The following is a 13,318-nucleotide window of genomic DNA, read 5'->3' on the forward strand; positions in this document are numbered from 1 at the left end:
CAACATTTGACCAGCAGATATTCCTAGATGGGTGAACAATGGGTTCGACACTTCCAGTCAGCACACCAGTTGTTGTTGATGAAGAGGCAAACACTTCCCCCTCTCGATTTCCCTGATTCCACTGTCCTGTCCGCACGGTGAATGGAGAATCCATCGAATTGGATAGCCATGAGGGGTGTCTTGTCTGAGAGCCATGTTTCAGAAAAGCAAAGAATATTGCATTCGAGAATCCGCAAATCGCAGGTCGACCATCTTGGCCAGTAGAATGGAGAGAAGATGTGGTCGGTTTTCCCTTTGCCATAATGTCGCCAGGATCCCCCATCTCATATGTTGATATCACTGTCATTCTTATTGGCCTATAGCCATAAAGGCAGGCATTAATAGGTATCCATAAGTCACTACCTCCTAATGTTCTCTGCTTAGTTCTTCTTGTCACTTGTGTGTCCTGTTGTGTGACCTGTTGTGTGACCTGTTGTGTGACCTGTTGTGTGACCTGTTGTCATGTTGTCTTGCATCTTAATTTTATTTTTTAAATTCCTCCAAGGTCAATAAAGTGAACTGAAGAAGTGAACAAATCGTGTGTTACAGTCTTCATTGGCCCATAGACTTCCCTAGGCCTTCTAGACTTCACTTGGCCTACTGGACTTCACTAGGCCAGTGCTGAGTTTGTCGCCCTCTACCGGTATTAGGTCTGGGTGCATGCAGTACATCTCAGCTCAGCACTGGTCTGGAGCCGCGCGCAGCTGTCAAACCGAACGGAGGAGGACAGATGATAGTTTGTAACGGAGTGACAGTTGTCCGTTGTGCCACTGACTGACCGAGTAGCCCACGGAATTTATGTCGGCCTGTTACCAGGTCTCACACTGGATAGTTTAGGAAATGGCTGCCAAATTTTGACAGCAGTCTTGGAAAACAAAGTGTATTGGCCCACATTTGGAAAAAAAAATATTTTAATCGTCTAAATAATTTATTCATGACCATAGCATATCTGACAGTTTATAAGTAGACTATAGTTTACGAACATGGCAGGTCGTCTAAGTTTTAATGTAAGCCGCCAACCCCCTCTACCTCTTCACGCGCTTGTGTAGCCAGTGACCACCTGACTCCTGCGCGCGATCACAGCTCAACCTATAGCTCTGTCCCAGGCATATGAGAGATAGCCAGACAGGGCCTTTCGAAAATAGACGGGACCACTTTGACCCCTTTCCCATATCCCCTCCCTCCTCTCCTTCTCTCTCTGTCCCCCTTTCAGACCCCCTCCCTTCTTGCTCGTCTCGCCGCGTCATAGTTGTACCTCGCGACCGCCGTCAAGTCCGCACCAAGTGTACAAAACTGGACCTCAGAGAACCAGAGAAAACACTCCAATAAGCACGGCGCGTTACCGAGAGCAGAAAACTACCAAGGGAAGGGGGAGTGGAGAATTCGGAGGGCGAACGACCGGTGGAGATACCCAACAAATACCGAGCTGAGTGAGTTGCCTCAATTGACCTAAAGCAGCCGTGTTCTACTATCATTAATAACGTCAATAACCGTCGACGCCGCAGTTGAATGCTGCGACAGCTTCTCTTACCGCATTGCCAGTGTGTGCGTAATGCTGGGAAAGTCATAGATTGTGACAATGTGACTGCGCACTTTTTATCCGCGGACAGTGTCGAGCTTTAAGTTGTGACTGCTGAACCAAATAGAGCACGTTGTGCAGGGCCAGAGTGTGTGTGTGTGTGTGTGTGTGTGGGGGGGGGGGGGGGGGGGTTTGCCCCCCATTCTTTCCTTATAGGGGTAACATTATTAGGCTACTGTGGTAGGTTTCCAGATGTGTGAGTGTGCGTGTTTGCGCGTACGCGCAAAAGGATTGTGTGTGTGCGTGTATTTGTGTGTATTCGCCAATATTCTTGTTATTGACAGATCAGGGAGATCTGTTTCATTTTCGTATTTGGGATGGTTAGGCCCTCTCCCCAGAGCCCCAGAGTGGCAAGGGTAGGGCTGGGGTTAGAGCTGGGGGTGGGAACGGACAGTTTGGCATGTCTATATTAGGAAAGTGACCATGTCATTCTTTTGCTCTGTCTGGAGAGCCATGCCAGAACAGAGCAGAGAATATAAGAGCTAAGGCCTATCACAGATAGACAGACAGACAGACAGACAGACAGACAGACAGACAGACAGACAGACAGACAGACAGAGACACAGAGGTAGACATTACAGACAAACAGAACTTGACTGTAATGGAGGTAGTTGAATGCATTGGTTGTTAGTCGCTCTGGATAAGAGCGTTCCCTAGGTGGTTACAATGTAAATGGAATGTAAATGTAATGGTTTCTGGGATATGAACAAAAATGCAGTAATGGAAATCTATGCATTCCTATTGTTTCTAAAGAGTAGGCCTACCTTATTATACTGTTATAGACTGTTTAAAGAGTAGGCCTACCTTATTATACTGTTATAGACTGTTTAACGAGTAGGCCTACCTTATTATACTGTTATAAACTGTTTAAAGAGTAGGCCTACCTTATTATACTGTTATAGACTGTTTAAAGAGTAGACCTACCTTATTATACTGTTATAGACTGTTTAAAGAGTAGGCCTACCTTATTATACTGTTATAGACTGTTTAAAGAGTAGGCCTACCTTATTATACTGTTATAGACTGTTTAAAGAGTAGGCCTACCTTATTATACTGTTATAAACTGTTTAAAGAGTAGGCCTACCTTATTATACTGGTATTAACTGTTTAATAAAGAGTAGGCCTACCTTATTATACTGTTATATACTGTTTAAAGAGTAGGCCTACCTTATTACAGTGTTATAAACTGGTTAATAAAGAGTAGGCCTACCTTATTACAGTGCTATAAACTGTTTAAAGAGTAGGCCTACCTTATTACAGTGCTATAAACTGTTTAAAGAGTAGGCCTACCTTATCAAATCAAATCAAATTTTATTTGTCACATACACATGGTTAGCAGATGTTAATGTGAGTGTAGCAAAATGCTTGTGCTTCTAGTTCCGACAACGCAGTAATAACCAACAAGTAATCTAACCTAACAATTCCACAACTACTACCTTATACACACAAGTGTAAAGGGATGAAGAATATGTACATAAAGATATATGAATGAGTGATGGTACAGAACGGCATAGGCAAGATGCAGTAGATGGTATCGAGTACAGTATATACATATGAGTTGAGTAATGTAGGGTATGTAAACATTATATTAAGTGGCATTGTTTAAAGTGGCTAGTGATACATGTATTACATAAAGATGGCAAGATGCAGTAGATGGTATAGAGTACAGTATATACATATGAGATGAGTAATGTAGGGTATGTAAACATTATATTAAGTGGCATTGTTTAAAGTGGCTAGTGATACATTTTTTTACATGTACATTCAGTTGTACAGCTAACTAAGTATTTCCCTTTCTCTGTTACACCGTATTACACTCTGTTACACCCTATTACACTCTATTACACCCTATTACACTCTATTACACTCTATTGCACTCTATTACACCCTATTACACTCTATTACACTATATTGCACTCTATTACACTCTGTTACGCTGTATTACACTCTGTTACACCCTATTACACTCTATTACACCCTATTACACTGTATTACACTCTATTACACTCTATTACACTCTGTTACACTGTATTACACTCTATTACGCTGTATTACACTCTATTACACTCTATTACACTCTGTTACACTGTATTACACTCTATTACGCTGTATTACACTCTATTACACTCTGTTACACCCTATTACACTCTGTTACGATGTATTACACTCTGTTATGCTGTATTACACTCTGTTACACCCTATTACACGCTATTACATTCTGTTACACTCTATTACACTGTATTACACTCTGTTACGCTGTATTACACTCTATTACGCTGTATTACACTATATTACACTCTGTTACACCCTATTACAATCTGTTAAGCTGAATTACACTCTATTACACTCTGTTACACTCTATTACATTCTGTTACACTCTATTACACCCTAGTACACCCTATTACACTCTATTACACTATATTGCACTCTATTACACCCTGTTACACTCTATTACACTCTGTTACACCCTATTACACTATTATACTCACACTATATTACTCAGTTACACTTTATTACACTCTGTTACACCCTAGTACACCCTATTACACTCTATTACATTCTGTTACACTCTATTACACTATATTGCACTCTATTACACCCTGTTACACTCTATTACATTCTGTTACACTCTATTACACCCTATTACACTCTATTACACTATATTGCACTCTATTACATTCTGTTACACTCTATTACACCCTATTACACTCTATTACACTATATTGCACTCTATTACACTCTATTACACTCTGTTACACTCTATTACAATCTGTTACACTCTATTACACTCTATTACAATCTGTTACACTCTATTACACTATGTTACACCCTGTTACACTTTATTACATTCTGTTACACCCTATTACACTATTATACTCACACTATATTACACTCAGTTACACTCTATTATACTCTATTTACACTCGGTTACACTCTATTTACACTCTGTTGCACTCGGTTCACGTTTCTTATGATAACTGTGTCATGTTGCTGAGTAGAGCTGGGATCAGGACTCACACAGCAGAGACCTAGAGGCCTTTTGTATGTGGTGACTGGAATTCCCTGATAACACACACCCAAGAAACAAGCGGAACTAAGGCCTATCAGTTCATCCACCCTATCAGTTGTTGGGTCGTGTAATGCTGCATACTTACATACATGCAGTGGCAAAATCATAAAGCACTTGGGTGAGCACATATTTGGCTGTTTTCTTGGAAACAGATTAAGCCAGTTGTGGATTTACAGATAGTTTCAATGGTTTCTAGTCTTGGACTACGTTTTCGGCATCTATCTGATAGTAAGAGCTCATATTAGAGATACGTTATTGACGGGCTGAGGTTAACTGAGTCATAATCACAACCATTATTACACCAAGGACTCATGATTGACAGGACTGGTTTGTTCATCTCCGGTAGTCCAGTAGAGACACTGCATTCTGTGCTGCTATGTGTATTTATTTGGCAACGTTTCGGTCTTCATTGGGTCTCCAAAAAGGTCTCTATCTCCAAAAATCCCAACAGCTTAACTTGACTTTCTTCTCTGAACAGAGAGTTGTTTTACAATAGTATTTCATTTCACCTTTCAGAGAGATTGCTCAGGTCCTAATTCTCCTGGCCTCCTGTCTGCAGGGGCAGCTGGGTAATTTTTAAATGTGGGTTTTAGTGCCAGGCTATGGCCTTTCTTCTGTATGTGTGTGTCCATGTCCACGTACCCTTAATTTCCTTATATACAGGAAATATTCTGTTTATCACAGATGTACATATTAACCAACAGTACTTACTTCTCTATAGTATTACGTTACATACAGACTACTGCAGTTTGACTTTATATCTTGTCTTAATGCTTTACTCATTTATCTTGTGGTCTGATCCCATATCTTCATCAGCTGTGTTTGTGTGTGTGTCTGTATCTGTGTGTGTGTATGTGAGTGTATGCGTGCGCATGTGGGTGTTTGTGTGGGACAATCACACTATTAATATCTGTGCTGATGGATCATCAGAGTTCTAGAATGTGTCTCCTGTGTTTTCACGGCTTACATTGTTCTGGCCTGTTGCCCCGGACAACAACATGACAACAGTACATCAGCAACAGACACATAACAACTCAACAATGTTATATTACTATCAGCAACAGACACATAACAACTCAACAATGTTAAATTACTATCAGCAACAGACACATAACAACTCAACAATGTTATATTACTATCAGCAACAGACACATAACAACTCAACAATGTTATATTACTATCAGCAACAGACACATAACTCAACAATGTTATATTTCTATCAGCAACAGACACATAACAACTCAACAATGTTATATTACTATCAGCAACAGACACATAACAACTCAACAATGTTATATTACTATCAGCAACAGACACATAACAACTCAACAATGTTATATTACTATCAGCAACAGACACATAACTCAACAATGTTATATTTCTATCAGCAACAGACACATAACAACTCAACAATGTTATATTACTATCAGCAACAGACACATAACAACTCAACAATGTTATATTACTATCAGCAACAGACACATAACAACTCAACAATGTTAAATTACTATCAGCAACAGACACATAACAACTCAACAATGTTAAATTACTATCAGCAACAGACACATAACAACTCAACAATGTTAAATTACTATCAGCAACAGACACATAACAACTCAACAATGTTATATTACTATCAGCAACAGACACATAACAACTCAACAATGTTATATTACTATCAGCAACAGACACATAACAACTCAACAATGTTATATTACTATCAGCAACAGACACATAACAACTCAACAATGTTAAATTACTATCAGCAACAGACACATAACAACTCAACAATGTTATATTACTATCAGCAACAGACACATAACAACTCAACAATTTTATATTACTATCAGCAACAGACACATAACAACTCAACAATGTTATATTACTATCAGCAACAGACACATAACAACTCAACAATGTTATATTACTATCAGCAACAGACACATAACAACTCAACAATGTTATATTACTATCAGCAACAGACACATAACAACTCAACAATGTTATATTACTATCAGCAACAGACACATAACAACTCAACAATGTTATATTACTATCAGTAACAGACACATAACAACTCAACAATGTTATATTACTATCAGCAACAGACACATAACAACTCAACAATGTTATATTACTATCAGCAACAGACACATAACAACTCAACAATGTTATATTACTATCAGCAACAGACACATAACAACTCAACAATGTTATATTACTATCAGCAACAGACACATAACAACTCAACAATGTTATATTTCTATCAGCAACAGACACATAACTCAACAATGTTATATTTCTATCAGCAACAGACACATAACAACTCAACAATGTTATATTTCTATCAGCAACAGACACATAACAACTCAACAATGTTAAATTACTATCAGCAACAGACACATAACAACTCAACAATGTTAAATTACTATCAGCAACAGACACATAACAACTCAACAATGTTATATTACTATCAGCAACAGACACATAACAACTCAACAATGTTATATTACTATCAGCAACAGACACATAACAACTCAACAATGTTATATTACTATCAGTAACAGACACATAACAACTCAACAATGTTATATTACTATCAGTAACAGACACATAACAACTCAACAATGTTATATTACTATCAGCAACAGACACATAACAACTCAACAATGTTATATTACTATCAGTAACAGACACATAACAACTCAACAATGTTATATTACTATCAGCAACAGACACATAACAACTCAACAATGTTATATTACTATCAGCAACAGACACATAACAACTCAACAATGTTATATTTCTATCAGCAACAGACACATAACTCAACAATGTTATATTTCTATCAGCAACAGACACATAACAACTCAACAATGTTATATTTCTATCAGCAACAGACACATAACAACTCAACAATGTTAAATTACTATCAGCAACAGACACATAACAACTCAACAATGTTAAATTACTATCAGCAACAGACACATAACAACTCAACAATGTTATATTACTATCAGCAACAGACACATACTCAACAATGTTATATTACTATCAGTAACAGACACATAACAACTCAACAATGTTATATTACTATCAGCAACAGACACATAACAACTCAACAATGTTAAATTACTATCAGCAACAGACACATACTCAACAATGTTATATTACTATCAGCAACAGACACATAACTCAACAATGTTATATTACTATCAGCAACAGACACATAACTCAACAATGTTATATTACTATCAGCAACAGACACATAACTCAACAATGTTATATTACTACCAGCAACAGACACATAACTCAACAATGTTATATTACTATCAGCAACAGACACATAACTCAACAATGTTATATTACTAAGTAATATATATATTACTATACTAAGTATAAATATATATTACTATCAGTAACAGACACATAACAACTCAACAATGTTATATTACTATCAGCAACAGACACATAACTCAACAATGTTATATTTCTATCAGCAACAGACACATAACAACTCAACAATGTTATATTACTATCAGCAACAGACACATAACAACTCAACAATGTTAAATTACTATCAGCAACAGACACATAACAACTCAACAATGTTAAATTACTATCAGCAACAGACACATAACTCAACAATGTTATATTACTATCAGCAACAGACACATAACTCAACAATGTTATATTACTACCAGCAACAGACACATAACTCAACAATGTTATATTACTATCAGCAACAGACACATAACAACTCAACAATGTTATATTACTATCAGCAACAGACACATAACTCAACAATGTTATATTACTATCAGCAACAGACACATAACTCAACAATGTTATATTACTATCAGCAACAGACACATAACTCAACAATGTTATATTACTACCAGCAACAGACACATAACTCAACAATGTTATATTACTATCAGCAACAGACACATAACAACTCAACTTGACTTTTGACACTTCCATCCTAATATACCATCGTGTGTGTTTCGCAGAATGCCAAGAGGCATAGCTTGTCAATGGAAGAGGTGAGATCAGTCCCATGATTCACATCATTTAAGTTGGATTCATATTACTTCTCTTGGTCAATAAGAGTTTCATCATTTCTTGAATGATTGATTAAATGCTTGATTGATTGACATTGCATATCTGTAATTGTCACTTCCTCACTCACTCATGTTTCCCTCCCTCTCTCTCTCTCTCTCTCTCTCTCTCTCTCTCTCTCTCTCTCTCTCTCTCTCTCTCTCTCTCTCTCTCTCTCTCACTCTTCCTCTCTCCATCTCTCTGTCCCCTCACACCCCCCTCCTCGTCGCCCCTCTCTCACTCTTCCTCACTCCATCTCTCTGTCCCCTCACCCCCCCCTCCTCGTCGCCCCTCTCTCACTCTTCCTCACTCCATCTCTCTGTCCCCTCACACCCCCCTCCTCGTCGCCCCTCTCTCACTCTTCCACCCACACCCCCCTCCTTGTCGCCCCACTCCCACTCTTCCTCTCTCCATCTCTCTGTCCCCTTACACCCCCCTTCTCGTCGCCCCTTTCTCACTCTTCCTCGCTCCATCTCTCTGTCCACTCACACCCCCCTCCTCGTCGCCCCTCTCACTCTTCCTCTCTCCATCTCTCTCTCCATCTTTACCCCCTCCCTTCTTTGTCTCCATAGCGATGAGTCGCAGCATCGTACGACAGAGTAAGTTCCGGCACGTCTTCGGACAGGCGGGGAAGACGGAGCAGGGCTATGATGACATACGCGTTTCCAAGGTGACGTGGGACAGCTCGTTCTGTGCCGTCAACCCAAAGTTCCTGGCCGTCATTGTGGAGTCCAGCGGGGGCGGAGCCTTCCTCGTCCTGCCCCTCTCTAAGGTAAGTCAGCCCTTAAAGGGGCAATCTGGGATTCAAACAACAACAAAGTAGACACCCTGCCACTTTTTATGGTAAACAGCTGAGTGATGGGGCTGAAGGTCAGTCAAACCTTAAAGGGGTATTCTGCAATTGCTACATCCATTTTTTTACTTATAAATTAATGACATATACCCATTGACTCTTGAAGAATATTACTTATAAATGGCTCATGACCTTAGTTCAACTGTCGTAGCCCATCAGAACTGAAAATATAAGCTTGTTTTACTCCAATGTTTGTAAACAAAGTAAATATTTTTTTTAAACACACTATATAGCCTCAAAACTATCATTTTGATGTCATGGATGGTCTGTCCATGCATCCATAGCCGTCTATGAATTTGAGCGTGACATTTCTCCAGCCCCATCCCTCAGTTTTTTACAGAAACAGAGACAAGGTGGTGGCTTTTGTTATTGTTTCAACTGCTGATTGTCGCTTTATCTGTTTTTGACCTTTGCCTGTATATTTGAACTTATCCTGAAAGTAGTTTGTCATCCATGGTTCGGATTTGTTTCAAAAGCCACTACTAGTACTAATTTAACTTAATAGCCACTGCCAACCAAATGGGAGTGATAGGGAAAACTCAGGGACAAGTTCAAATCAACAAAACACAATGCACCGACATCGCACTGTACTTTACCTTTAAAAGTGATTTATGCTTCAGCTGTTATCCGTGTCATTTACAGCGGATGTGATCTCTGCTAAAGTCAGGGAAATGGCCTTTAAAAGTCAAGTGCAGTGCGATGTCAGTTTGTTTGAATCCCAGCCTTGGTTTGAAGTTCCTTAGAGGGGATTTAACACAATATTAACACAATATTAACACAATATTTTGAACACGATGAGCTTTCTGTGTTGGGCAGTTGAATTGGACTGTGTTGTCGGATATATACATCTCGGGGAACTTCTATAGTCCAAGCTAAGTCTTAGGTCCCAGAGTGTGTTTTGTTAAAATGTCAGAGTGGTGTGTTACCTTTCTCTAGTCTAGCTGATATTCCTGATGGGAACAGCGTTGATTGTGTGGGCACGATTGAGGTCATTTCAAAAGTTATATATTCAGTCAATATTGTGTTTATGTGTGAGAGTTCACTTCTAATCAGTGGCATAACGCAGTTTCACAGGACCCTCCCGCAAGGTGCGAGCAAGGACCCCCCCCCCCCAAAATGATATTTTTATAATTATTTTGCCATGGGGCATAGAGAACAATTTGCAATGTTATAGCTAATGTTATTTTACACATTTTGCCATGAGGCTGAGAGAAAATGAATCCCTTCTCCCCCCTCTCTACCCCCCCCTCCCCAAGTCTCACATTTCGCCCTTCTCTCTAGGGCCAGATTCACCAAGTGTTTTCTTTGTGTACCAGTTTCTTTCCACGGGAAATACCACACAGAAACAATAGAACAAAAATAAATATGTTAAAAGGACACAAGGAAATCATCTAGATAGATAAACACAGTTTCATGCTTTTCTCACTCCCCCCCCTAAAACAAAATGACAGGTGGAAACTTTGCACCTGGCGGGAGCCACACGTTTAGTCTGGCCTTAAGGACCCTGCTCTCTCCCTAGGATACAGTGGAGGGGATTGTTCCTACCACTGACTGAAAGCTCAGACTAACTAACCACCTGTTTAGTAAAACCTGACAAGACAGATACTTAGAGGATTTACAAAGTTCTAGACTGGTAAGATAATAGTTGCCATTCATTCAAGGTTTAGTTAGATGTTTATATTAGTGTTTGCCTCGTGATGAAGGCAGCTTATTGTCTAAAAGTTAGCTAATTACAGTAATAGATGTATTGCATCGCAGCAGTAGAGTTCCAAGCAAGCTGCCTTGTTTTTCTGTCTGTGTTAATAACAGGGAACGTTTGGTGCCCTTCGTTGAGTGTCCTTGCTCGGGGAAGAATTGAGCTGGAACTCTGTTGAAGTTGTTGTTATCTGAGTTCTCGTGTGTTTCCCCAGAGGACAAAGCTCCCGATGTGTTACTGTCGCTTCTGCACAGGCCTTGCTCTCTTGGCAGTCTATCCACACACAGCAAGGTGTTACCTGAAGCAGGGTTTCCCTACCTTCACTTAGACAGGTCCCCTTGCCCTCTGCCTGAAGGTGTCCGTATGCTTCCCAGCCAAAACAGTTCGGAAGAGTTTGTGCATATACTGTGGTATGACGACATTTTGTAACGTTTTTGTTTGTTTTGGAATTCAGTCAAAAACGAACTGTTCGGCTTTTCGGGCAGACAACATTTTTTATTGAGGGAAGACGAAGTTCGGCGCCGAAGTCAACGCCCCATTGTCGGTGATTGGTCAACAGTAGGGATTCTTCAATAAAGTCTTTGTTGCACATTTTGGGGAATTTTCAGAGGTGGACACTTTCTGTGGGAATTAACGGGAATATATGGGAATTAACGGGAATATATGGGAATTAACGGAAATACACTGCTCAAAAAAATAAAGGGAACACTAAAATAACACATCCTAGATCTGAATGAATGAAATATTGTTCACTCTACCGGGGCTCCCGAGTGGCGCGGCGGTCTAAGGCACTGCATCTCAGTGCTAGAGGCGTCACTACAGACACCCTGGTTCCATTCCAGGCTCTATCACAACTGGACGTTATTGGGAGTCCCATACGGCGGTGCACAATTGGCCCAGCGTCGTCCGGGATTGGCCGTCATTGTAAATAATATTTTGTTCTTATCTGACATACCGAGTTAAATACAGGTTAAATAAATACATATAAAATAAGCGGTGACCACTGGACAGGGTTTTGGTGCCGGGGAACATCACATTAATGCAGACATATTCTGATCTCTGATACTGACAGTAAATCTGAACAACTGTCTGTCTATCTATTAGTGAAAAACAGACAGACAAAGAGAGTGAGGGGGAGAGCGAGTGAGGGAGAGAGAGTGAGAGAGAGAGAGAAAGAGAGGAAAGGAACACTGCCGCTACCTCGCTCTCCAACCAAGGTGAACTGAAGTTACTGAATATCCTCTTCACTTCAGAGTGAGGAGAGTTATATATATATATATATTAGAGGGCTGGACAGACAGAGGGAAGAGGAGTGGGAGAGAGGGAGAGACATGGTTATATATTAGAGGGCTGGACAGACAGAGGGAAGAGGAGTGGGAGAGAGGGAGAGACATGGTTATATATTAGAGGGCTGGACAGACAGAGGGAAGAGGAGTGGGAGAGAGGGAGAGAGACATGGTTATACTGTATATTAGAGGGCTGGACAGACAGAGGGAAGAGGAGTGGGATAGTGGGAGAGAGACATGGTTATACTGTATATTAGAGGGCTGGATAGACAGAGAGAAAAGGAGTGGGAGAGAGACATGGTTATACTGTATATTAGAGAGCTGGATAGACAGAGGGAAAAGGAGTGGGAGAGAGACATGGTTATACTGTATATTAGAGAGCTGGATAGACAGAGGGAAAAGGAGTGGGAGAGAGGGAGAGACACATGGTTATACTGTATATTAGAGAGCTGGATAGACAGAGGGAAAAGGAGTGGGAGAGAGGGAGAGACAGGGAAAAGGAGTATGGTTATACTGTATATTAGAGAGCTGGATAGACAGAGGGAAAAGGAGTGGGAGAGAGGGAGAGACACATGGTTATACTGTATATTAGAGAGCTGGATAGACAGAGGGAAAAGGAGTGGGAGAGAGGGAGAGACACATGGTTATACTGTATATTAGAGAGCTGGATAGACAGAGGGAAAAGGAGTGGGAG

General features: G+C 40.1%; 1 protein-coding gene across 1 annotated transcript in view; it reads left to right on the forward strand.

The window, feature by feature from the left end:
• Nucleotides 1-1,122: 1,122 nt before the first annotated feature.
• Nucleotides 1,123-13,318, forward strand: part of LOC139552777 (coronin-6-like) — a 35,573-nt gene continuing 23,377 nt past the window's right edge. The window contains exons 1-2 of the mRNA XM_071364816.1: nucleotides 1,123-1,469; nucleotides 9,362-9,561. Coding sequence (XP_071220917.1) covers nucleotides 9,364-9,561 — 198 coding nt within the window. The 5' untranslated portion in view covers nucleotides 1,123-1,469; nucleotides 9,362-9,363. The remainder of the gene's footprint in view (nucleotides 1,470-9,361; nucleotides 9,562-13,318) is intronic.

Source organism: Salvelinus alpinus, chromosome 24, assembly GCF_045679555.1.
Source record: "Salvelinus alpinus chromosome 24, SLU_Salpinus.1, whole genome shotgun sequence".
NCBI classification, from domain to species: domain Eukaryota; kingdom Metazoa; phylum Chordata; class Actinopteri; order Salmoniformes; family Salmonidae; genus Salvelinus; species Salvelinus alpinus.